The sequence below is a fragment of the Carcharhinus amblyrhynchos genome, chromosome 19, assembly GCF_965287045.1.
Source record: "Carcharhinus amblyrhynchos chromosome 19, sCarAmb.v2.hapA, whole genome shotgun sequence".
NCBI classification, from domain to species: domain Eukaryota; kingdom Metazoa; phylum Chordata; class Chondrichthyes; order Carcharhiniformes; family Carcharhinidae; genus Carcharhinus; species Carcharhinus amblyrhynchos.
Window position 1 is genome coordinate 42,570,476 of NC_137342.1, and position 27,720 is coordinate 42,598,195.

The following is a 27,720-nucleotide window of genomic DNA, read 5'->3' on the forward strand; positions in this document are numbered from 1 at the left end:
TTCCATGGACATGGTTCAAACCCCATCATGGTAGCTGGTAGAAATTAAATTCAATTAATAAATTGAATTTTGGGTCACCGTCTGAGTGATGTTTGCACATTCTCCCCCCATCTGCATGGATTTCCTCCGGGTGCTGTGGTTCCCCACCCCCCTGCGCCACAATCCATAGATATGCAGGTTAGGTGAATTGGTCATGATACATTCTCCCTCAGTGTAGCCGAACAGGTGTCGGACTGTGGCGACTAGGGGATTTTCACAGTAACTTCATTGCAGTGAGAATGTAAGCCTACTTGTGATTAATGTACTTTACTTTAGTCTTTTCTACAAGGAGAAGTTCCAACCTCTCCAATCTATCTTCATAATGAAGTTCTTCATCCCTGGAACAATTTTTCTAAACCTCTTCTGCACTTTCTCCAATGCATTCACATCCTTCCTATAGTGTGGCGTCCAGAACTATACACAATATTCCAGCTGAGATTTAACTAATGTTTTGTGTAAGTTCAGCATAACCTCCTTGCTCTTGTAATCTATGTCCCTAATAATGAAGCCCAGAAGATTATAGGTTTATTAACAGCTCTCCACTTTTAATGGTCTTTGCACATACACACCTAACTCCCTCTGCTCCCATATTCTCTTAAGAATATTACCTTTATTTTATATTGTTTAACCAAGTTCTTTGTAGCAAAATACATCACCTCAAGCTTATCTGCATTGAATTTCCCCTTCCACCTATCTGCCCACTTCACCAATTTGTCCATGTCCTTTTGAAGTTCTGCATTATCCTCTTTACAGTTAACAACACATCCAAGTTCTGTGTCATCTGCAAAGTTTGAAATTGTCTCCTGCACCCCAAGATCTCGATCATTAATCTGTATCAGGAAAAACAAGAGTCCCGATTTGCAACCAAGTCTGTTCTATGCTTTCCCACTTCCTACTGTGTGTCTATGTGGACACCTTTCCAGTGCGGCTGCGCGGAATATTCAACACAGGAACGCATGTCATCCTTACTCTTCCACTGCGCTTGCGTAAGGACCAATGGCAGCCACCAACACCGGCGCCTGCGCATTAGGATGTGCTCCGGATGAGCCTCTTCCCGAAACAGGAGACGTACGCATGCGCCCTAAGACACAAGTCGGCATCTGCGCATTAAGAGCGGCTTCGGGGAAGCCACGGGAGTGACTCGAGTTTGCGCAGCAACGCCTTTCCCCTGGGCCAGAAGATCGGTGCCTGCGCCGAAAGAAAAAAGCCGCCTTTGGGCGAGGGCGCTTTGGAGCAACGCGCCTGCGCCACAGGCGGTCCTCCAAGAGGGCGGGGCGGGCAGAGTCTGTGTACGCATGCGTGTTGGGCGGGGCCCTTCTTCCAGAAGAGCGTGTGCGCCGCCGAGAAGCAGTGACGGTTCCAGATCGGAGGGGAGCGCGCACTGTGTGTTTCTACCCCACCCCCACCCCTTGGGAGAGAAAAAAAATATACACCTAAACGCCACAAGATGAATGAGGAATACGACGTGATCGTGCTGGGCACCGGGCTCACGGTGTGTTGGCCTTTTTTTTTGCTTGCTGTAGCCGGGAGTATGTCGGTGTTATCATTGGGGAAGAGTGGGTGAGGGAGGCAGCGCCCGCCTAGGCCTCAGGCCTTTCTCTCACCCTTCCTCACTCTTGCTTCCAGCTGAGTCAGGGGAAAGGGCGGGGGGCTGGGTAGAAGGCTCAGACCCTGTAGCGGGGTGGGGGGGGGGTTATATTTGCAAATTAATTCATTGCCCTCTTTCTCACCCCCACACCTAAATATTTATAATTAAACAAATGGGGTGTTTCACTTCTTTTTGTAGATACCGGAAGCTTCTGAGCTGGCGGTGATGAAGCTCTCGGCTGGGCACCTGGGTAGAGAGAGGAAAGGGGAGCTATTTTCCCAAGCAATTTATCATTTTCCTCTACTTTTACACAGGCTGCTTGAGTTTTTCCAGAATTCTCTATTTTTGTTTGATTCCTTTCCCCCTCCCCACCCTTAATCAAGTATCCTGCAGTGTCTTGCTTATTTTGTCATATTTTTCCTCCACGCAATGGCGAAGGGAATGCTGGAATATGAATTTTTTTTAAAAAGTGCTGGAAATACTGGTCTAGCAGTACTGGGAGAAATATTCTGCTGAAATGTCAGATCTGAAACGTTAATTTATTTCTTTCTTTCTCTTTATCTATCTCTCTCTCAACAGATGCTGAATCGTTCCAGCAATTTGTGTCCATCTTTAAGGCAAAATACTGCAGATGCTGGAATCTGAAATGAAAACAGAAAATGCTGGAAAACCTCAGCAGGTCTGACAGTATCCATGGAAAAGTCAGTGCTGAGTGGGTGACAGAGTCAGATGCTGTCAGACCTCAAAATCTCAGCAGGCCTGACAGCATCTGACTCTGTCATCCACTCAAAACACTGAGTCAGATGCTGTCAGGCCTGCTGAGATTTTTGGGTCTGACAGCATCTGACTCTGTCACCCACTCAGCACTGACTTTTCCATGGATACTTTCAGACCTGTTAAAGTTTTCCAGCATTTTCTGTAGTTATCTTTTGTGTTGGTTAGTTAATAAAGATGTATGTTCTATGTAACCATTAAGTGTGTAGAAATGTGAAAGTGGTAATGATGCTTTTCAAACTTCCTTCATTGAGTCACTTTTGTATGAGCAGATGGAACAATTTTAATCCTTAGGTTCCCTTTATGCTACACAGTATGGGGAATGTTACATTTGCAGCTGTGCCAGTGAAAAGTTAGGGAGGCTTGTATGAGGAGGATCTTGTTTGTTAAATTTACTGAAAATTTGAAAGCATTGTTGCAGAAGCAATGACCTTTTTAAAGGTTTATTGGTCACAAGGAGGCTTGCATTAACACACTGCAATGAAGTTGCTGTGAAATTCCCCTAGTATTTACTGAAGTATTTACACTGCATTACTTAGTGAAATAACTGCCTTGCAAACTGATGCAGTAGGTACTTGAGATGAAGTTTAATGGATTCATGGCTGGTAGTGTGTGTTTTTGGTATCGAGTAGATTCTTAGACATTTTAATCAGCATGGCTGGAGAGGGGTCAGCTGTTCTTGTTACAAAACAGGACTTTGGACCTGTTTTTCTCTGCTGTGGCTTACGTGGATTAGTCTTGTTGGAAGAGTGAAATTTAAGCAATGTCTGCAAACCTAAATGGTGAGGTGTAACCTGTATACAATGACTATATAAGCAAAATGGTATGTGGTGAATATCATTAATGCATGGCATATGTAAATATACTGGTTTAGCTTTAGATATTTGAGTCTGTCAATTTGAATTCCAGGTTGCAGGATACATTTTGGGGGAAATAAGTGAGTAGTCTTGGGGAGAGATGTCACTAGACTCATTATCCAGAGGCCCAGGCTAATACTGTGACATGGGTTCAAACGCCACTGTGGCAGCTGGTAGAATTTAAATTCAATTAATCTGGAATGTAAAATTAGTCTCCATAATGGAACTATAGATGAAATTTAGCAGATTCATGGTTTATAGTGTGTTTTTGGTATTAGATTCTTAAACATTTTAATCAGCATTGTTGAAGAGGGTCAGCAGTTGATCTAGTTACAAAACAGGACTTTGGAAAATGCTGGATAAATACATTTGTGGAATGAGTTAATGTTTTGAGTCTACATGACTCTTGAAGTGACTGATATAAATAAACTGTTGTAAAAGGCAATCTGGTTCACTTTTTGGGAAGGATATGTCTCCCTTAACTGGCCTAACCTACATCTGACTCCAGGACCACAGCAATTTCCCTCTGAAATGACTGAGCAAGCCTCTTGGCTCAAGAGCACTTGGGGGTGGACAACAAATGCTGGTCTTACAAGCAGCTCACGAAAGAATTTTTTAAAAATCCCAGTAAAAGTGCAACTTCCATTCCCCTTGCATCCCTTAACATGCAGTTTTAATACAGCATTTTATGGAAAATACATTTAAATTCTTTGAAAACAACCAGTCAGACTGCTTGTCCTTATAAAAGCATTTTATTTCTCTGCATTTCAGTTTACTAATGAAAAACAATTATAGCTTTTGTTTTTCCTTTATTCATTGAAGTTTTTATTTAGGACTTGTGAATGAAATTCGTTGCTTCTAAGTTATTGGTCTAGTTGCAAAACAAAACATGAATAACGTCACTGGTCCACTGAACACTTCTTTCAATGGGTTCACCTGTTTTCTTTCCTGTTCCTTTTTATGTCCACCTCGCTGAGAATCTTAGCTACGACATCACCCAAGCCAAGTTGAAGGAAAAAGTCTACTGAACAAGATGAAGGAAAAGAAGAGCTTTTTATCTAAACTGCACCTCCACAACTTCAGAATATCCCAAAATGAATTGTAGCCAATTGAAATGCAGTCACTGTGGTATTGCAGGAAAGTGTGTGCTGGAAGTCGCAGAAATGGCATAATGATAGGCCAGGACAGCAGGGCCACACTCTGCTCGTGTACAGATTGCACCAGTGAATGTTTTACACTGACCAAATAGAGCAGATGTGGCTTTGGCATCTCATTTAGAAGACAGTATAGTGTGAACCTAGAATGTGTTCAATTCTTGAGCAAGGGCTTGGATTCATGAGCTTCTGAGTCACGGTGTGCATGCTATCACTGAGCCAAGACTGACACCTGGGAGAGAAAATGGTAGGGAATTTTTTTGAACTCTTGTAATCGTTGAATTTAGTGCAAAAGTGGTGAACCAAGAGATGTTACCATAAATGGAAGTGAAAAATGTGATTCAATGTACTGAAGAACAAACAAAAAACTGACACAGATGGTGCATAGTTCGATTGTGGAAGTCTGAGAGCCAGTCAGTTCTCAGTTCTGCTTTGGATTGGGAGTTGCTGTGATTGCTTTGAGATGGGCTCATTGGGAAGTAGTTCCACAATAATGTAGGTTGATATGGTTGGACAGGGGAAAAAAAAAGAAGATTGTGTGACTAGTGGTATATTCTGTGTTCTGCTGTTCTGAGTGCACCACTACTGGTTGTAAAGAAATATATTTGCTTTTAAGCTGTAACTTGGGATTTTTATGCGTGTGATCTAGATTGCTTCTTGCGCTGATGCTGAAATCTGATATCATTGGCTTGGCCAGTAATTAGTGTTTAGTATTAGGTAAGTTTGATATCAAACTAGACAGATAAGCAGTCATTAGGTTCCTGAATTTACAAACTCAAGTTGCAGGTGTACAGATAGATCAGATGATAAAGTGGCTGGTTTTTAGAAGTCATTAAAACGTGCAATAAACATGCCAAATCTGAGGTTCAAAACAGATCTTGAGTAAAAATGGTTAGTTGCATGGTTTGATTATCAATATGCTGCCCATCAACATTGTTTGTATTAATCATTTTGGTATCTTTTTTAGTTATCATATGGAAAGATATTATACATTTGAGGAAGTAAAGGTTAAACATTTTGGCCCATCTGTAAGTGCCTGCAGTACAACTTGATTCTGGCCTTTTGAGTCTCTGCTTAAAATTACACGTTAAAATGTGGAATATGGCTGAACAGTGGGCAGCAGCAGTTTAACTGGTCCACTTGCCAGTCATTAATTTCTGACACTTGTAGTAGCAATTAAATACTGGCAGTGGAGCTGTCACTGTTAGCGGTAATGTTGGAATGTTCTTGTCTGCATTGCACAAGATGAATAACTCAAATTTAATTAGGTGTAAAGCCTCTTTTTAATCATAGTGACACCTTCAGTTTAGCAATAGTGTTTCCATTGGTTTCATCTGTTGCACCATACAGTTTAGAAGAGGAGCCGTGGAGTGGATAACGGGCCCTGCATGGTGGTTGGGCAGTATGGTTGTGGGTACTATGCAGTGCTTTGTAAATTAGTTCAGTAAGTCACCAAATAAACTTGGTGTACACAGGTCTGATTTAAATGCCCAAAATATTATAGGCAGCAGAGATGCACTTGTTCATCTGACTAGTATTTTGCTGGTAATTTATACTTTTAACCTATTTGCCTTTAAGATACTCTTCCTTGCACTGGGTGAATTGAATGTTGCTTTCTGCCTTGGTGCCGTTTTGTTCTGATCGTTCCAGGTTGTTAAAAATTGTGGCATTTTTGATCTGCAATTGAAATCCTAATCACAGATGTACTATTAAGAATTGCTTATTCCCACCACTAACATTAGACAGTTCTGCTCTCTTGCCTCATCCACAATCTTTCTTTCACTTTTAAATTTGACTATTCCAGTGGCCAGACTCCATAAGCTTGAGGTCATCCAAAACTGTACTTGTCTTAATTTGCGCCAAGCCTGTACATCAATTACTCCTTCGATTGCTGACTGACTTTGGCTCTCAATTAAGCAATACTGCTTTCAAGCTTTATCCGTTTTCCAAATTCGCCTGTAGCCTTGAATGCTATTTCCCCCACCCCCAAATCTCTTACTGTTGCTTAAAATCAAAATGACAAAACAATGGAAGAATGGTACTACCCTGGGGATAAGATCAAATCCTGACTAGTATCGGAAGCTGAGTTGTCAATTTTATAGCCCGCTGTAACCACTAAATCTCTGGATTGATTGCACTGTCAGTAAACACTGCCTTTGGAAGTTGCAGGATGTGTTTTGCTTAACTTTCATTATCTTAATCCCTGATCTAATTTGAACAGGGAATGATAACTAAAACTATCTTTCAAACTGTTTTAAAACTGGATGCTTGGCTACTGAAGATGCTGCTCTGCGGAAATAGCAAAAAAATCAGTATGCAAGTAATTTGTTCTTTTGTGGTGCTACTGCCAAAATTGCTGCTGCTTTGCACCCTTTAAACATATTTTCCCTATCAAAGCACTTCAATAAACTTGCACCCATTAGTTTGTTGCTTTGTAATCATAAATATCGCCCTGAGGGTTTTGAAATGAGCTCCAGCTGAAAAGCTTCCCAAGCAAGTAATTTTGTAAAAAAAAATTTATGGGATATAGAAGGCAGAAGAGATGTGCATCTAAACTGATGTTTGTTAGTGTTACTTTATGGTTTATTTTGCAAGTAAAACCAGGCTTCTCCATTTTCTTGGAAGGGTTTCTTTTACAGGAAACAGTGGTTGTTTGTCTTTCAACCACTTAACCTAGTTGGTTCCTTGTCGTTTATTATTATTTTATTATTGTGCAATCTTAATTTACTAGACTGTGATCAGTTTTGACAAAACTTGTCATGATGTGAGAAATAGTTGTTTTGGTAGAGGTGGAGGGCAGGAGAAAGATTATATCTAGAAGAGGTTTCACTCTTTGTGCCAGCTCATATTAGTCAAAAGTAAATTTTGCATTATACCTTCATTCATTTGATTCATTAGGTTATGCTAAAATACACTCCATATTTTCTTTAAATGGATGATATCCCCGTGTAGTTATTTGCAGTCTGAGATTTGACAAATCTTAATATGCTGCATGGAGAGCACCCCCTGGTTGAAGTGATATAGGCTTTGGGCAATTTTAACCAGTGTTTTAGCCTTAAAGTTCACTTGTTTTGTTCTTCTTCTCTCCCCCCGCTGCCAAGGAGCTGTTCTGATTTTGTGAAATCTATATTTCTCAATTTATCTGCATTTCATAGAATCCCTACAAAGCAGAAGGAGGCCATTTGGCCCATCAAGCCTGCATTGATCACAAATTTGCCCAGGCCTTATCCCCATAACCCCACATTTATCCTGCTAATCCACTGACACTAAGTAGTGATTTACTATGGCCAATCAACCTTCATATAGCTACTTCTGGCTGTAACAATTTACAAGCAGTTCATTGACCTGAATTTCAACAAGGGCTTTGTCTTTGACAATGAGGTGATTTGAATGGTGTCCAATACTCCAGATTGGACCCTGAACAATGCCTCAAATAAGATAAAAGCAAAGTGCTATAGATGCTGCGATCAAGGGCAGCAGGTCTGGCAGCATTCTTGGAGAGAGAAATGCGAGTTGATGTTTTCATTATGACTCATTGGAACCCCCCTATTCAGAGATCTGTCCTATTTAAATTTTACACTCTCTTGTAACATCCAGTCCATTTTATTTACTGTAGTCCTATATATTTACACTAGTTAATTTATATTTCTGGTTGTTTCTGCTCACCAAGTACAAGCTAATCTTTTTCCCCATGTGGCATATCCACAGGACAAAAAGATTGAGCTCCTTTTGAATCTAGTAATATTTGCTGTATGTGCTGTTTTGCTTTTCATTCTTGTGTTTGGAGAGATGTCTGTATGCATGACTGCATGTTGTAGCTTTCTACTGATTCACTACTTAAACTATCCAGTTTTATGGCCATTAGCTCTTCAATACATTGGAGCCTCTATTCCAGCATTTTTTGCCATTAATTACTCCTGTTGGACCTGGCATCAAGTATAATGCATTAATTTGTTGAAAGTGCAGACATTCTTAAGATACAGTTAGCTGAGTTGCTGATTCTCACTTTTTTAATTTCAGTGAAGATGTACTGTATTTAAACTCCTGTCTGTGGGCTGCTTGCTTTGTCACAGGAAATGGCATTTTGTATCTTGTCTTTTTAGAACAACTATTTTGAGAACATTGTACTACTCAAAATGACAGCACCATTTTGATAAAGATTGAGGCAGATGCAATGAAATTTTGAATTGTGGTGCTGGTTGTGTCCTAATACACACACAGCTTGATTTATTATAGATGTCTCATGAAATTTGCACATTTTAATGTTTTAATTCTGATGTATTTGTCATCCAGGTGCATTATTTGGGTTGGATTGAATTGCAGTCTTTGATCTTGCTGGATGCTCAGTGGAAGAGTTTTGTAAATCCCTCAATGTTTTGTGACCTTCCTTTCATCTCTCCATCTTCTAGTGCAAAAGAAATCAGGGGAACAAATTCAGAATTAGGGTTACTTTATGTAGGCTTGTAACTAGTCACAGTTAAAGCAGTAAGAATGGGAAATTGGTGCATAGCACTGCAGTAAACGGGCACAAAGGGCATTATTCACGTCAATAGTGACCAACCTGAATCTGTGACAGTTAATAGTTTAAATACTGGGAATTGCATTCAAACTTCAGATTTAAAAATCTGTTAGCACAATATTATCCCAGCAATAAATCTTAGTATTTAATGTAATTATGCATGACTTAAATTTAAAGGCGTTTGAGGTTTTGCTCACGGGTATTCTGCCAAACAATTATTTAATTTGCCACATTTGAGCTTTTATTTGGTTTGTTTGCCTGTGAGTGTACAGTTTGTACACTAAGATCATAAGCAAATGAGTCGACTAATTTAGGCACTTGTGGCAGTGTCTTCTATGAACTAGTAGAATGTAAAAATCTGACAGGCGACGACTGATTTCCAGTGAGGTTTGTTCTAGTTCTATGGTACTTGTAATGTCCGGAATTGGTAAGAATATACTTGCAGTTTTAAATTTGATTTTTGGCTTTTGCATCCAGCTTGGCCCTGGGGTATTAACCATAGATAGGGGTTCTATTGAATAATGGTATGAGATGTACAAGATGATAAGAGCTTGGGTTTAATTGCTGACCAAGCCAGCAATCTCAAGGGCATTTCATGAAAAGCAGGAAGAAAGACATTGATTATCACTGAGACTGCATTTAACATAGTTTTGAAATGTGCCCACATTGAACATAACATAAGAAATAGGAGCAGGAGTAGGCCATCTAGCCCTTCGAGCCTGCCCCGCCATTCAATAAGATCATGGCTAATCTGTCGTGGCTCAGTTCCACTTTCCCGCCCTCTCCCCATAACCCTTAATCCCCTCTCTTATCAAGAACCCATCAACCCGCTTCTTAAAAATATTTAGCGAGGCAGCCTCCACCACTTCAACGGGCAGAGAATTCCAGAGATTCACCACCCTTTGAGTGAAGAAGTTCCTCCTCAACTCCGTTCTAAACCGCCTCCCCTTTATCTTGAGGCTGTGCCCCCTAGTCCTACTGTCTTTTTTGAGCGGGAAGAGTCTCTCCACCTCTATCCTATCCATCCCATTCATCATCTTATACGTCTCAATGAGATCTCCCCTCATTCTTCTAAACTCTAACGAGTACAAGCCTAGTTTATTCAGCCTCTCCTCATAGCTCAATCCCCTCAACTCCGGTATCAGCCTAGTAAACCTCCTCTGCACTCCCTCCAGGGCCAAAATATCCTTGCGCAGGTGCGGCGCCCAAAACTGCACACAGTACTCCAGCTGCGGCCTCACCAATGCCCTATACAGCTGCAGCAAGACCTCCCTACTTTTATATTCAATCCCCCTCGCTATGAAGGCCAGCATCCCATTCGCCTTCCTGACCACCTGCTGCACCTGCAAGCTGGGTTTTTGCGACTCATGCACAAGGACCCCGAGGTCCCTCTGCACCGTCGCCTGCTGCAGTTTTTTGCCACGTAAGTAATAGTCCTTCCTACCATTCTTCCTGGTTAAACAGATCAAGCATGAGGAAGGTTCTGAGTTGTGACTGCACATAACTAAAATCCCTTGAGATGAAGTTTTAAAGTTTGAGTGTCACAAGAAGGCTTAAATTAACACTACAGTGAAGTTACTGTGAAAATTCCCTCATAACCACATCTGGTCCCTGTTTGGGTACACTGAGGAGGAATTTAGCATGGCCAATGCACTTAACCAGCATGCTTTGAGAAAACTGGAGCACCCAGAGGAAACCCACGCAGACAATGGGGAGAATGTGCAGACTCCGTAGTGAAAATCCAAGCTGGGAATTGAACCAGGGTCCCTGGCTCTGAGGTAGCAGTGCTAACCACTGCTACTGAATGATGGTTAAAATGCTGGGACATGGGATAATTTAGAAGTATGAGCAAACCTCAGGAAGAGTGCTGGGGAGGTATTTTTTTTCCTCATAGCACATGGAAAATCCTAATTTAAAGCAGTAAATGCTTTGCAAATAGAGTATTTGATGTCTAATGGAGTTGAGTAAAAGGGGCAGATACACACCGAGATCAGATCTATGAAATGTGGTTTTTGAGTTCCTGTCTGAATTGTCTGGCCAGATGGGACAGCTGTCCCATCGTGTGTAATGTGAAAGTTGACGTGTGAATTTTGGTTTTTTATCCTGCAATGGAGGGGCAAGAATGGAGAAGTGGAGTAAATGCAAAATTTCTTAAAATAATTTCTTGTGGCTTGATCTGCTTTCACTGCATCAGGGAAGTGACCAATACAAGCACTTCCACATCACTGGCAGACCTTTTGAGTAAGAAGTCTCTCAACACCAGATTAAAGTCCAAACAGTTTATTTGATAGTAAACCCACAAGCTTTTGGGGGTTGCCCCCTCATCAGGTGAGTGGAGAGTTCTGGTCTTGGAGCATATAACAGCACATAGTTTACAGATTACTGATTAGAATGTGAGTCTTTACAGCTAACCTGCTATTCAAGTCTTAAAAGATGTAGACAGTGTGAGTGGAGAGAGCATTAGGCATGGTTAAAACGATGTGTTGTCTCCAGACAGTACAGTGAGGTTAGCTGCGAAAGACTTGCATTCTAATCAGTAACCTGTAAACTGTGCACTGTTATATGCTGTGTCTGAGACCAGAACACTCCACTCACCTGATAAAGGGGCAAACCCCAAAAAGCTTGTGGGTTTATTATCAACTAAACTGATTGGACTTTAACCTGGTGTTGAGAGACTTCTTACTGTGTTTACCCCAATCCAATGCCAGCATCTCCACATCATGAAGACCTTTTTTGAGACCAGTTATATTCAAGAAGTAGGTCAATGTGACAGTAAACATGTGCTGAAGGAAACTTGTTAAACTCCTGTGGGTTCGTTCAGTCTTTGAAATGCATACCTTGTAAGTGAAACATGTTTCTGTCTAGCAATGTATATACTGCTGTTTGAAGTATACAGGTATGTATACTGTAGGCTGGTAGTTAATTATTAAAAAGTAATTGTCGGTACTTCCATGAACAGTCTATTCATGGCACATGTAACAGGGTCACCCTGCTCTACGGAGGATGTTAAATTGGGAAGGGTGCAAAAAAGATTAACAAGGATGCTGCCACAACTGGAAGATCTGAGTTAAAAGAAAAAGCTGGATAGGGCTGGGATTTTTTTCCCTGGAGCCTAGGAGGTTGAGGGGTGACCTTGTAATCATGACAGGCATACATAAAGTGAATAGCCAAGGCCTTTCCCCAAGGTAGGGGAGTCCAAAACTAGAGGGCATATGTATAAAGAGAGGAAAAGATTTAAAGGGGACCTGAGGGGCAACGTTTTCACGCTGAGCATGATGCGTATATGGAATGAGCTGGTAGAGGTAGGTACAATTACAACACTTAAAAAGAGATTTGGACAGGTACATGGATTGGAAAGATTTAGAGGGCTAAATGCATGCAAATAGGAATTGTTCTTTTTAGGAAACTGGTCAACATGGACGATTTGGGCTAAAGGGCGTATTTCCATGCTGCATATGTCATTTTGCTCAACAGGAACTTGGTTAGTTGATGAGTATACTTTAATTGTCAGGAAAAAGCTGAAATTGTACATTTTTTAAAAAAAAAGTTAAGTTGCTTCAACTAATAATCAGTTTGTGGATAAAGTAGTGTCTTTGATATCTTTGAGCTGTGGAATGCCTGTGATCCATTCCTCCATTTTAGCTGCTTGCCATGTAGCTGAAAAGAGTCATGCTTTAAAGCACCCTGATCCATGGTAACCATAGTTGCAATCTTGGTCTGCTTGATGGCGCAATTTTGATCCAATGTGATACTGTACTGTCTATCCTGGAAGCTGAACTAATAACCTGCAGTTTGTATCCAGAGATATATCCCAGTGGAACAATGCCATAATGTTTTAACAAGTGTTGAATTGTGGATTAGAAAAAAGCTTTAATGGGATCTGGTAATGTTAGAAGGTGTGATGAAAAGTAGAATTCTGCAGAAGCTGCTCCTGAATTTGTCATCCAGGAGAGGGTGTGCAAAAAAAGTTGCCTGCAGAGAGTTGATAGAGGTATTCAAATAGTGTGAGGGGTGTGGATAGAAGGTCAGGGAGAAACTGTTCTTGCTAAGCAAAGATCAAGAATGGGAGGGCACAGATTTAAAGTAATTAGCAAAAACAAGATTTTTAATAACCTTTCATGCAGCAAATGCTTATGATCTGGAAAGCACTGGTGGTGAGTGGTGGAGGCAGGTTCAATCATTGTATTTCAAAAGGGAATTCAGTGATTATTTGAACAGGATCCCCAGGGTTATAGGAGGTGGGCAGAAAAATGACAGTTGGTGAAACGCTTGGTTGAAGAGCTGCTCCAGACTGGGTGGGATTTTCAAGCCTCACTTGTTCCCAAATCTAATCCTGCCCAAAGTCAACAGACTTTCCATAGCCTGCCCCTCTCCTGCTCCGATTCCTGTGGTGGGCGGGACAGTAAAATTCTGGCCAGTGGGTTGAATGGCTGTCTTCTGCACTATATTCTGTAACTTCAGTCTATTCAAACCTGAAGTAAGTTGTTAGCTGAGGTTTTTGCTAGGAATTTTAATTTTGTGATTCTCCAGGAAGAATGCAAAATCACAAGTTCTAAAACACTTCCAGGATTTGTGCAGTTGATAGTTCATCACTTGACTGATTTTTAATTTGTTTTTCTTGCTGGCTCAGTTAAATTCATGCTGGAAAATTTGCTTTTAATTTATTACTTTGGTTGAGACCTTGTCTTGCAGGTTCCTCCTGTTTTTGGTTACATTTTGGAGAAAACGCAATGTGTCATGCATTCAAAATTGTAAGATTAGTTTTGAAATCCCTCTCACTGACTAGATGACTTCGCTAATGTAAAGAAAGCTACTATGGGTAGTGTTAGAATCTAAATCATTGTGCCACAAACAATCTTTATTATAACACATTAATTATTTGATCCAGTTTGTAGCAACATAATCTAAACTCCAATTTTAAGTTATCCAACTAAGGCAGTGTGCATCATTTGTATGGTGCCTTGAACGGATTTTTGGATACAAAGTAAAATAAGTAACGGAGAGCTTTCTCTTTGTTTCCATTGTGTAAATGACGCTGCATGGGACAGATTGTGCACAATGTTTTGTGATGCATTTTGTGACTGATCCACACCTCAAATAGCTTCACCTGAATTGAGAGTTCTATTTTTCAACATTTGCAGGAATGCATCCTTTCTGGTATAATGTCTGTGAAAGGGAGGAAGGTCTTGCATATGGATCGCAATTCTTACTATGGAGGTGAAAGTGCATCTATAACACCCCTAGATGATGTAAGTAATGAGGAAGAACTGATTTGTTTCATCCCTTCACTCTACCAATTATATGCAATAGCGAATTCTGACCGTTTTTACCTCCTATGCTTTCAATTTATTTCCTTTTCCCAAAAAAAGTGCCCAGTGTTAGAATATTGATCTCTGCTGCTGGTCAGAATGCCCCCTGAAGGCAAATTAACTAATGTGCCACTGACTTCATTCTGTTTAATGTCAAACCTTCAGCTTGGTGGATTAGGTGTCATCAGCTCAGTTCAACAATAGCCAACATTTCACCATTTGTGAAATATGGCATACCTGGCCCATGTTTAATTTTAAAAGCAAAATGCTGTAGATGTTGGAATCTGCATCCATTTTCTGCTCTTGTTCCATGTTTAATTTTCCCTGCTGGTTTAGCTTAGTTGGAATAATTGTCTGACCCAGTAGGTTGTAGGTTAGACCCCTGCCCCATCGCACATCAAGCCATCATCTAGACTTAATTGACGCTTTGCTATAGTTCTGAGGAAATTGTTGGAAATGCAATTTCAGGCATAAAACTGTAATATTGTATGCTATTTTAGTGGTTTCTGCCCATTGACCAAGTTGCCACCAGCACTTCATCCTGAGCCAGCCAGCCAGCAGCACCAACAGCAGTTTGACTTATATCTGACTGCTTGTGGGGCATTTTGCACAAAATTTCCTTTTTGCCTATGGAAAGCACCTCATTTCAAAGTGTCATGAATGGAAGTAATTTTCACGCAGCAGTGCAACTGTTTATGTGCTTTAGGTGGCAATTGTGACCCATCTTTACTTTTGAACCTGTTGTGTATGGATCCACATGTACCCGGAATTTAGTGCATAGATTGTCTAGTAATGATGTTGACTTGAGCTGTCACTCTACAACGTTCCTCCTTTTGTCCTTGCTTTTAGCAGCAAAATGGAGTATATTCTTGCTAATCAATTTTTTCATTCAGCAAATAAAGACTTTTATTCAGTACTGACATAATTTTTCACTTCATGTGGGGAATATTTGGCCAAATTAAAATTAATGCAGCTGAAATCCAGTGTTTGCTGCGAAATTTTAACCAGATTAGTTTTATCCACTGCTTTTGTAGCATTCCAGAGTTGGCCTCCAGAAAGAGATTGATTTAAGATTTGAGTCCTCAGCAAAAAAATAATGATTCCATGGACTGTCTAAGCAAAAGCTGCTTTAAATTTGTCTGAAATTTTGGTGCATCAGATTTTGTTACAAGAAAATAAAATAATGCCATGCATTTCTCATTTACATTATTCTAAATTCATGCCATTCTCTTCAGCTGTACAAAAGATTTAATCTCCCTGGCTCACCACCAGAGTCCATGGGCAGGGGCAGAGACTGGAACGTGGATCTGATTCCAAAGTTTCTAATGGCAAATGGTAAGGAATTTTGAAATGTTTTGTGTATAACCTATGGAACAAACTAAAGGAGCAGTCATTTTGTGATAGTTCATGACAATAAATATTTGAACCTCTTTAGTAATTTGGAAGTACATTTCCTTTTGAAAAGGCATTGTTTTCTAAATATTCTTTCAGTGAGGCACTTATCTGGTTCTCCATGCCTCTGCAAGCATAATAATGGAGGGCTTGGAAGTCACCTGAGTGCCTTTGGGGCAGAGCACACAAATATTTGCCTGTTTCTCTACCACCATCTCAGCCCCACAAGATGCTCTTCATTTGTATGTGGTTTGTTGCTCTTGCGTTCCCTATACCCTCAGACCTTCCCTAAAAAGCAATGGGTTTTGTCCTAATTGTAGCATGCCTTGCTACTCTGTCACGGTAGATAAACTGGGTTAATATAGCTGTATGTTGCAGTGTGAAGACTGACATGTAATTAAAGGAAAGGTTTAAATGCACAGTAGAAGAAGCAGAGTTTGGTGAATATACATCAGCCTTGACTCAAACCTACCATTTAAGAGATCAGCCACCAGCTGCACTGGGGTCATGTGAAGCAAAATATAACGTAATTTTTCCTCCCTTTTTTGTACTTGCACTCATTTCTCTCCCCTGCCCCCAACAATTTTTGTTCTCTCTGTCCCAGGTCTTTCTACCTTAATGCCTGCAGCACTGTGCTAATTATTTCATTTAAAATGTGTTCTGGCACATATTCTAAAAAGCATAATGTTTGCAGGTCAACTTGTGAAGATGCTACTGTATACTGAAGTCACCCGGTACCTTGACTTTAAAGTCATTGAAGGCAGCTATGTTTACAAAAAAGGCAAAATCTACAAGGTTCCATCTACTGAAAAGGAAGCTTTGGCATCCAGTGAGTAGGAAATAAAATAGTAAAAATATGGTGGTTAAGAAGTTTTTTACATATGTTCATTACAATTTATGCATTGCATTTTCTCTTCTGATCGTGCCTATCTCAAAAAAAGTCTAACTGAAATATCTAGTGGTCACTCATGCAGGAAAACACTCGGGTGGTAAATCTTCCAATGCCTTTTTTAGAATTGCGTTAAGACAGAAAATTCTATTCTGAATCAGAGTTATTTTTCTGTTTAGAGCAGCAGGCATGTGTAGGGTGCTGGTTTTGGATTTTAGTACCAGATGAGGTTCAAAAGTCCAGCAGGTCCTGTAAACACAGGTTTGCCTCTAAGATCTGGAAACTGTACTACTTCATCTGAGACTTGGGCAAGCTGCCACTTCTAACATGTTTAGATTTGCTACCAAAATCACTTGAATAGATTTTCTTTTCCCAGTTTCTCAACAAGTTTTCCCCTTAGTATTTGAAAATACACTCTCTTCTAGAAGGGGAGGGTACAGAAGAGGAATCTTTCATATCACGGACTTGTATTTTTGCATGTCAGGAAATAACAAATAGTGGAACTCCCTGGCTATCACTTCTGGACAGAATCAGTAACAGGTTAAGTCATTGATCAGCTTCTTTACAATGGAGTAAATCTTCTAATTACCAAATGACTTGTCAAACCAGAAACCAAACAATCTAAATTCTGCCACATTAGTCAGCTTCGTCAAAGCAATAAAATGACTTGTTATTTTTCTGTCTTTATGGGTGGGATTGTATTGATAGGTTTCTAACTTTGAATTCTGTCTAGACTATTTTATGAAACACGACAAGTTTTTCAGATCTGTTGCTGGTTTAGTGTAAGAGTAGTTCTGGCTCATGAGTTGGGTATCTCTTAAACCTATAGATTTGAGTCTTCAGTGTTTCTCTGCCATTGGTATTAAAAGAAAAATAAACTGATTTAGAAGGCTTCTGTGGTTTATGGGAGCATTGTAAATGAAAGACAAAATATTTGCTGCAATAGATGGGATTAAGATAGTTTCAACTGTAATTGGTTACAGAGAACCAGAGCTAACCATAAATTGATTTTTGGATTTTTCTTAGACTTGTTGGGTTTTATGGAAAAAAATCGATATAGAAAGCTTTTACAACGTGTTTCCCTTTATGATGAAAATGATCCCACGACTTGGGATGGCATTGACCCCAAGAACACCACAATGAAGAGTGTATATGAAAAATATGGCTTGGGGAAAGACGTCATTGACTTTACAGGCCATGCTCTAGCCTTATACAGGACTGATGAGTGAGTACTTCCGTTGCAGTAATGTTTTTATCCAGTATAAACATATGTGCATGAATACCATGTGAAGATTTTTGCCTCACTGACCATCCTTTAATTTGCATTTTTATTATACTGGTATCAGTGGAGCACTCTTCCAGCATGATGGCATAGGGGTTAGCACTGCTGCTTCAGTGCGAGGGACCAAGGTTCAATTCTTGAATTGGATCACTGTGCTGAGTCTGCACATTCATCCCATGTCTGCATGGGTTTCCTCCTACAATCCGTAAGACGTGCTGGTTAGGTGCATTTGGCCATGCTAAATCCTCCAATGTACCTGAACAGTGTGGAGACGATGGGATTTTTCACTAATTTCATTGCAGTGTTAATGTAGCCTGCTTGTGACTATAAATGTTTTTGCCTTTGCCTCCTGTAATATTTATATATCACTGTTAATTTGTTAATATATGTAGGCTAATTTTGTTTAGTTTTGGTTTGTTAATTTTCTCTCTATCCTGAATGTTCAGCAATATATATATTTTTATGCCACTAGTGTTGTTCAACACCCTTCCTCGTCCCCAATCTATTTTCTTTATTCTCTCATTCACAACACCAAAAAGGACTAATTCATGTATACTTGGCTTTTGTTCTTAATTCACGGTAGCACAGTGCTTAGCACTGCTGCTTCACAGCTTCAGGGATCTGAGTTCAATTCCTGGCTTGGGTCACTGTCTGTGTGGAGTTTGCATATTCTCCTTGTGTCCGTGTGAGTTTCCTCCCACAGTCCAAAGATGTGTGGGTTAGGTTGATTGGCCATGCTAAAATTGCCCCTTAGTGTCCTAGGATGCGTAGGTTAGAGGGATTAGTGGGTAAAATATGTAGGGATATGGGGGTAGGGCCTGGGTGAGATTGTGTTCGGTGCAGACTCGATGAGCCGAAGGTCCTCTTCCTACACTGTAGGGTTCTATGATTGATTCAAATTGTCACTACCTCCTGGTTGTTTCTTGTGACAGGTTATGAAGCACTTGTTCATTGCGTTTACCAAATCTGATTCCTGGCTACTTGGGGCTCATGAAAACAGAAAACCTCTTTCAGTGGCTTTAAACAACAGTCTGATCTGTTGGTCTGTAGTATACATTAATAGCTTTGTGCCCTTGTTTTAAATGTTGTCTAAGCAGAGTATTTCAGTATGTAGCTCTGATCTTCCAATGGAATCAACTTGCATCTGGGATGGGAATGCTATGAATAGGTTTTCCTTTCCCTGTGCCTCAGAATTAGTTAGCTTCTGCTTCATTTTCTCATGACTGCAGTTGTGAACTTGCTGGTATGGTGAATGTCAGGACTGGCTGCAGCATGAATCTTGTCTAAGTGCTCTAGTTTCTTCAGAAAAATGAATATGGTCACATTTAAGTCTTCCTATCTATTTCAGCTACCTTGATCAACCTTGCCTTGAGACGTTAAACAGAATTAAGCTTTACAGTGAATCGCTGGCTCGCTATGGGAAGAGTCCATACCTTTACCCTCTTTATGGCCTTGGGGAACTGCCTCAGGGTTTTGCCAGGTGAGGATTTATTATAAATGGGCAAATGTTTTATTAAGACAAATGGACCATTAATGGGTTTAGCAAGGAAGTAAATCTATTGTGGAATATGTAAGGTGAGTTCTGGCATTTTATTCTAACTCTAAGCTAGAAAACATGCACAGATCAAATTTGTATTTGCAAAGTAGTGAAGTATAGATACAGTATAACTTATAGTTTTTAAAACTGTGACTAGTAGTAACCGTACTTTTTCAGGCTAACTCAGACCAAGTGTACAGGTTGCTCTGAAACCTTTTCCGTTATCACTCATTTTCCCCATTAGGAAGTGTATACACAACCAGACATGATTCCAGTTGTTCCCCGTCTTTTGTGAAAGTACTTGACTTCTACATGCCTAGGTTGAAATCAGTAACTTAGGTCTCTGCCCACATTATCCATCCACACTATAATCCCATTAGGAGCTTAATCCCATTCCAAATTTTTACTTGGATGGTTAAATCTTGCTCAAATTTACCAGGATTATAGATGTTCCAGTACTATGTTCCATAACCATTGAGGCAAATGTATAAAAATATTGTCTGTGCAAATGACAATTTTTAAAAAATTGCTTTATCTCAGCAGCAAGTTTCAAACTAGCACTTTTTTATTTAAAACTGAATCTATTAATTGTCTGCTTAAAAATCTGTAGTACCTTTTATGATTAAAACGCAATGATCCCACTAAATCTTACTTTGAGCATTTCCAAATGCAGATATCACAGGTGTTGTTTCTGCCTGGACTGTCACTGGAGTGTTACTAAGCATTCATTCATAAGATTGGGGAAAGATTTTCTTTAACCTGTGCAGCCACAGTCATCAGATGAAATAGTCTGGAACATTATCAAACGCATTTGCTTAAAAAGGAAATTAGAGAGCCAGAAGGGGTCATGAGAAGGCCTTGGCAGGTAAGATTAAGGAGAATCCCAAGGCCTTCTACAAATATGTGAAAAGTAAAAGGATGAAAAGAGAATGGATAGGACCTATAAAAGGTGAAGGGGGAAAAGTCTGTGTGGAACCAGAAGAAATGGCAGAGGTGCTTAATGAGTACTTTGCCTCGGTATTCACGGTGGAAAGTGATCTGGGAGGTTGTACTAATGTTTGTGGCAGTCTGAAAAGATTGTGTGTGGACGTTAAGGAAGAGGATGTGTTAAACTTTTAAACTCTATCAAGATAGACAAGTCGCCAGGACTGGATGGGATGTACCCCAGGTTACTGTGGGAGGTGAGGGAAGTGATTGCAGAGCCCCTGGCGATGATCTTTGCATCGTCGATGGAGACAGGAGAGGTTCTGGAGTATTGGACGATTGCGGATGTGGTTCCTATTTTCAAGAAAGGGAACAGGGATAGCCTGGGAAATTACTGACCGGTGTGTCTGACCTCAGTGGTTGGTAAGTTGATGGAGAGGCTTCTGAGGGACAAGATTTATGAGCATTTGGAGAAGTTTAGAATGATCAGAAATAGTCAACATGGTTTTGTCAAGGGCAGATCGTGCCTTATGAGCCTAGTTGAGTTCTTTGAGAATGTGACTGAGCACATTGACGAAGGAAGAGCGGTAGATGTGGTTTACATGGACTTCAGCAAGGCATTTGATAAGGTCCCCCATGCAAGACTTCTTGAGAAGGTGAGAGGACATGGGATGCAGGGGGCTTTGGCCTTGTGGATCCAGAACTGGCTTGCCTGCAGAAGGCAGAGAGTGGTTGTGGATGGGTCTTTTTCTGCATGGAGTGCCCCAGGGATCTGTTCTAGGACCCTTGCTGTTTGTCATTTTCATAAATGATCTGGATGCAGAAATAGAGGGATGGGTTAGTAAGTTCGCAGACGATGCGAAGGTTGGTGGTGTTGTGGATGGTCTGGAGGGATGTCAGAAGTTGCAGCGTGACATAGGATGCAAGACTGGGCAGAGAAGTGGCAGATGGACTTCAATGCAGATAAATGTATAGTGGTCCATTTTGGCAGGACCAATGGGATGAAAGAATACAATATCAAGGGTAGGAATCTTAGCTATGTTGAAGAGCAGAGGGATCTTGGGGTCTGGGTCCATAGGACTCTTAAATTGGCCTTGCAGGTGGAGGATGTGGTCAAGAAGGCGTATGGTGTACTGGCCTTCATTAATCGAGGGATTGAGTTTGGGAGGTAATGCTGCAACTTTATAAGACCCTTGTCAGACCCCACTTGGGGTACTGTGTGCAGTTCTGGTCACCTCACTATAGGAAGGATGTGGAAGCTATTGAAAGGGTGCAGAGGAGATTTACAAGGATGTTGCCTGGATTGGGTGGCATGCCTTAGGTTGAGGAAGCTGGGACTGTTCTCCCTGGAGAGATGAAGGTTGAGAGGTGACCTGATAGAGGTTTATAAGATGTTGAGAGGAATAGATAGAGTGGATTCTCAGAGGCTATTTCCCCAGGGCTGAAATGGTTGCTACGAGAGGACACAGATTTAAGGTTGCAGGGAAGCAAGTACAGAGATGTTAGGAGTAAGTTTTTTCACTCGGTGGTGAGTGAATGGAATCAGCTGCTGTCGGTGGTGGTGGAACTGAACTTGCTAGGGTCTTTAAAAGACTTCTGGATGAGTATTGGGGGTTATAGATAGGTCTATGGCTTAGTAGGTATGGAAGTGATCGGTGCAACCAGTGGGCCGAAGGGCCTGTTTGTGCTGTAGTGTTCTGTTCTATTCACAACTGAAAGCTTGCTGGGCTAGCTTCACTCAGCTTGTACACCAGCTACTCTTGACTTATCATTTGAACACAAGTATAGAATGTTGCGGTGTTTTTAGTTTTGCTTTTTAAATATGGAAATCATTGTGTATTTTGCATGCATTCTGCTTGACAGAACCAATGAAATCTTGGTGTTAAGACATCTGGGATTGTAGATATTGCAATCATGACAGATGTCTGTATAAGAACATAAATAGGATGTTCTTATGTTTGTATGCAGCCATGGATTTCAAGTATCTCAATGGTCAGTGGCTTCTAGACCTGAGATAGTTATAAACCTAATATTCACCATGTGAAGGCAGGGAAAACATTTCTTTGAGTAGTTTAGCTTTTCTTCCGGTGATCTAAACACAAAACACTGGACATGGCACGATTGGAGCATTTTTCAAAATTGAGGATATTAAACATGATTTATATATTACAGATGTGTTAGGACATTTTGCATACTCCTAGCTTGTGTATTTTGGTGTCCTTTGATCCAATTCTTGAATAACTTTGGGAAGAAGTTACAGCTACAAACTGTACTGTGCTCATGTATTTATCCACAAGCAATTAAACTGGCTTAACGTGGGTTTCCTTTTTTAGGTTAAGTGCTATTTATGGTGGGACCTATATGTTAAACAAGCCTATTGAAGAAATAATTATGGAAAATGGAAAAGTGGTTGGAGTCAAGTCTGAAGGAGAGGTGAGAGATTTTAAGAAACTCTACAACATGACCTCTTCCTTTTTGGACAGCTGATGTTGCAATGCAGTGGCAGGATCTCGAGTGAAAATAATTATTTGGAGCCCCTGCTTGCCAAAAAGTCTAAATCATTGGGTTTTCGTATTGAACGGGATTAGCCAGGACTGAAGTACTTTGAGTGTTATTGATGGTTGATGCCCAAATTCCTGTATATATTAGCATTACATATTTGAGTCTGCTGGCAATGACAGTTGATGCAAGCAGCCATATTTCTACATGGATGATCACTTGTGATCTGGGACATTTGCCACTTGCATTTTTGCTTTTTCAGTGACCCAAAAAACTCAATTGAGTGCTTGTTGAGGCAAGTCAACAAATTTTTAAACTGCATTATTGTCCACGTGCAAGGTAATAGTTTACCATCACTTCTATTTCTGTCAATATACACAAGTTATGTAGCTCAAGTGTTATGAAAATGATCAATGTATATATTTGGAAAATTTGTGAATTTCTTGTAACAATGATGTTGACTTTGATCATTGTGGATGTTAGAGCTTGTATATTGGTAAAACTGACTAGTCAACTCTTTCACATTAGTTTAGATGTGCCTAAAGCAAAAGTAGCTTTACTGCTTATTTGAGCAGTTGAGATTTGAGTTTGTCCACTAAGTAGTGGAACAATCTCCTCCCAAAAATAATCCATGGAATATTTGTGAAGGCAGCATTGAGTTGGAAAGATCCTGTTTGAGGAATTGTCTTTTACAAAAAGGAGTACTTGTTTGAAAGTTGGCAGCGAAACTATTGCTTGCTGGCAGAGGTGCAATGGGCCAAGTAGTCTTTTGTGATTAAGTTTTTTTTGGTGTTATGCCAGATTTAATAAAAACATACATTTTGTTTGCAGATTGCCCGTTGCAAGCAGCTGATCTGTGACCCCAGTTACGTGTCTGACCGTGTGAAGAAAATTGGCCAGGTGATTCGAGTCATCTGCATCATGAGTCATCCCATTAAGAACATAACAGATGTAAATTCCTGTCAGATTATCATTCCCCAAAATCAGGTCAACAGAAAATCTGGTGAGTAGCTTTCATAAATCTACATTTTATTACACTCCTGGAAGTGAGGAGTAGACAATCCTGTGCTTAAATTTGAGCAATCGTGTTCTTGTGATGAAGTATCTGTCAATTTGTAGCCAGAATATTTAGCATGGAACATACCTATAAATGGACTGCCTTGATCCTGTATTGGATACAGATCTAAAGGATTGATCTACGTAAGATGGGAGCAGAGGGGAAAAGGACTGAGACAGTCAACACCTAAAAGGTTAAGTTCAGAATCAGGGAGGCCAAGTACACATGGAGGAAAGAATGGTTTAATGATCAAATACCTGGTTACAAAATAGGATTATTAGAGGGCTCAGGTCATCAGTCTGATGAGACAATGCAAGATCTATGTTTGTGGAACCCAATTTAGTGTCAAATGTGAAAATTTCTGGAGCAGTTTTTCAGATGTTGTCTGTCAAAATTGTAGTCGTGGAGAATGAAAAACTTGGCTTGTTTGACTTTGTTTTTAAACATTCTCTAGACATCTACATTTGCATGATTTCCTACGCACACAATGTAGCTGCTCAAGGAAAGTACATTGCTATTATTAGCACAACAGTGGAGACCAATGATCCAGAAAGTGAAATTCAACCAGCATTGGATCTTCTGGAGCCTGTGGAACAGAAGTATGTTTTTAATATTTTGGCAGAGAATGTTTACTTAAAGACATTTTTCTTTGGATTGTAAATTGATTAGATTTTTATAGGAAGATGTTTGAAGGAGATTTGTTGTTCCCTTGTGATATGTGGTGATCTAGTCAATAAAAATAATGCTGAATAGATAAGGGCTTCATACAACCATTACGATGGTCATCTTATGGCTAGCTTATCTTGGCCCAGCCTTGTTGGTGTAGTGGTCCCAAAGCAAACTACAGGTTAAGCATGTTAATTAGTAACATTAATGATGGGTGAGTATCTTAACTATATAAATATTTTCATGACTGGCTTTGTGGGGTAGAACCAAATCAAATGTAAATCATTGGCCTTTTAAATAATATCCAACATAGTTTTAATATGGGGAAGTGTTCTATTAGAAGTAAAAGACAAAATATGAAGAGGAATTGCATTAAAATTAGCTACTGGGGCCTCAGCTATTTACCATTTTATATAGATGATCTGGAGGAGGGAGCTGAGTGTAAGGTGTCAATTTGCTGATGACACAAAGATAAGTGGAACAGTAAATTGTGCGGAGGGTATGGAAAGTCTGCAGAGGGATCTAGATAGGCTGAGCGAGTGGGCGAGGACCTGGCAGATGGAATACAATGGCAAGTGTGAGGTTATCCACTTTGGTAGGAAGGACTACTACTTACAGGGCAAAAAGCTGCAGCATGCTACGGTGCAGAGGGACCTGGGGGTCCTTGTGCATGAGTCGCAAAAACCCAGCCTACAGGTACAGCAGGTGGTCAGGATGGCGAATGGGATGCTGGCCTTCATAGCGAGGGGGATTGAATATAAAAGTAGGGAGGTCTTGCTGCAACTGTAGAAGGCACTGCTGAGGCCGCAGCTAGAGTGCTGTGTGCAGTTTTGGTCACTGCACCTGCGCAAGGATATTTTGGCCTTGGAGGGAGTGCCGAGGAGGTTCACTAGGCTGATACCGGAGTTGAGGGGGTTGAGCTATGAGGAAAGGCTGAACAGACTGGGCTTGTACTCGTTAAGAGTTTAGAAGGATGAGGGGAGATCTCATGAGACATATAAGATGATGAAAGGGATGGATAGGGTAGAGTTGGAGAGGTTCTTCCCGCCCAAAGGACAGCAGGACTAGAGGGCACAGCCTCAAGATAAGGTGGGGGGGGAGGGGGGCAGTTTAGAACAGTTGAGGAGGAACTTCTTCAAAGGGTGGTGAATCTCTGGAATTCTCTGCCTGTTGAAGTGGCGGAGGCTACCTTGCTAGAAAGAAGGTGGCTAAGAGGGGATCTTGTTGAAACATATAAGATGATTAGAGGTTTAGATAGGGTGGATAGTGATGGCCTTTTTCCTCGGATGGAGAAAGCTAGCATGAGGGGGCATGGCTTTAAATTAAGGGGAGGTAGTTATAGGACAGATGTCAGGGGTAGGTTCTTTACCCAGAGGGTGGTGAGGGATTGGAATGCCCTGCCTGCTGCAGTTGTAAATGTGCCTAGTTTGGGGGCGTTTAAGAGATCAGTGGATAGGTTTATGGATGAAAAGGGATTGGTTTAGGTTAGAGGGTCATTGTTTTTTTTAACTGGTCGGCGCAACATCGTGGGCCGAAGGGCCTGTTCTGCGCTGTATTGTTCTATGTTCTAAATATATTTAAGATGTGGGTAGATAGGTTTTTGGTAGGCAAGGGGATTAAGGGTTATGGGGAGAAAGCGGGAAAGCAGAACTGAGCCACTTCAGATCAGCCATGATCTTGTTGAATGGTGGGGCAGGCTCGAAGGGCTAGTTGGCCTACTCCTGCTCCTATTTCTTATGTTATGTGCTCCATAAAGAAGTGCATCCATTAAACTACTTTGTGTGCAAATTAAAAGTATCCTTTAAATATTTGCTTCAATGTTGAGAGTTTGGGATAATCTCAGATTTTGCCAGCCTGAACTTAAATCTGTTCTATCCAGCCATCAGCTAGATAGAACTTGCATGAGGTTAACTACCCAGAAACAGGTAATTCATGCTCCCACATGAGACTTCTCACCCCACAAAATAACTTTACTGTGCCTGGATTACTAATATGGTACTTTGACTTTTTTTAATATACTGCTTATGTTTTTTGTAGTACTGTTGTCTTCCCACCAAGGCAGAGGACTATTATGGCAGATGTGTTGATTTTATATGACCATCCACACTGGTGGTAGTTGGTCTTGTTTCCTTGTGATTTCAAAAAGGAACCATTGCCTATCTGTTCAAAGCTGGTATTGACTTGTATGTCAGTACACATCAGAATCAGTGGAATAGTTTCTGAATGTTCAAAAAATGTAAGCTTGGGTTGCCGCAAGTTTTAAAGTGGAGTTGTTAATTGTGCTTTCATAGAGTCTTGGAAATGATGGGCTAAATGGCCTTCCTGTGCTTTCTTAGGATCCTTGCAGTGCAGAAGGAGGCTTTGGCCCATCAAGCCTGCACCAGTAACAATCCCATCTAGGCCCTATTCCCTTTGGCCATTCTAAATACGTGAGGTTAATCAACCTAACCCATACATCTTTGGGAGTGTGGGAGACAACCAACGCAGACGTGGAGAACGTACAAACTGAACAGTTACCCAGGTCACTGGTGCTAAGGCAGCAGTGCTAACCACTGGAACTATATTCATTACCCTACCCCATTCCTAGAGGAGTTGGGAGGAGTCCTGCCTTTTACTGGTTGGGTTAATTGCACCTTTCTAAAGGCTTGGAGTTGGGCATTTTGTATTGCGTAAAATTGAAAAACCATAGTCCATACTAATGGTTCCATTATCAGGTGTATGAAACCTGCAATTTCAGCATTTTTCATTAAAGCATAAGTGTCTAGATTGAATTATAACCCCTTAATTTTATGGGATAATTGGTACTTAATTTATTGTGTACTTTTGCTCTTCAGATTTGTTTGCATCAGTGATATGTATGTTCCAGTTGACGTGGGGACTGAAAGCCAGGTAAGCAGATGATGCCATCAACTTTTTTGTAACTAAAAGATTTGTAGAATCACAAGTTGTAAATTGGTTATATAGCCAGTGGAAATAAAGGTTCATAGTTTCTGGCTGTTGTGAACAGAACATATCACTTAATCATTCCTGGTAATGAATTTAGTGATTTCAGTTTGATCTGGTGACAGCAAAGTTGGAAGATTTGAGCTCAAACCCTGTTATTGGAGCAGTCTGTGTAACTGGTGGTGGAAACCTGCTCAGATTCAGAACATTGTGGGAAAGTTGGCCACAAATTCTGGAGGCAACATATTCACCGACTTGAAGGATGTTGGCGGTGGGGCAATTTCCAAAGAT

The 27,720-nt window shown here is 40.6% G+C and overlaps 1 protein-coding gene across 2 annotated transcripts in view; it reads left to right on the forward strand.

Annotated features, from left to right (window-relative positions):
* Nucleotides 1-1,363: 1,363 nt before the first annotated feature.
* Nucleotides 1,364-27,720, forward strand: part of gdi2 (GDP dissociation inhibitor 2) — a 29,381-nt gene continuing 3,024 nt past the window's right edge. Inside the window, exons 1-10 of one of the 2 annotated variants that reach the window (XM_080207668.1) lie at nt 1,364-1,531; nt 14,073-14,180; nt 15,476-15,575; nt 16,327-16,461; nt 17,548-17,746; nt 19,152-19,283; nt 22,598-22,697; nt 23,595-23,766; nt 24,275-24,419; nt 27,321-27,375. In XM_080207668.1, the coding sequence (XP_080063794.1) occupies nt 1,487-1,531; nt 14,073-14,180; nt 15,476-15,575; nt 16,327-16,461; nt 17,548-17,746; nt 19,152-19,283; nt 22,598-22,697; nt 23,595-23,766; nt 24,275-24,419; nt 27,321-27,375 (1,191 nt within the window). In that variant the 5' untranslated portion in view covers nt 1,364-1,486. Of the gene's footprint in view, nt 1,532-3,205; nt 3,225-14,072; nt 14,181-15,475; nt 15,576-16,326; nt 16,462-17,547; nt 17,747-19,151; nt 19,284-22,597; nt 22,698-23,594; nt 23,767-24,274; nt 24,420-27,320; nt 27,376-27,720 lie in introns of those variants that run through there. The other variant, XM_080207669.1, reaches the window with a different exon arrangement.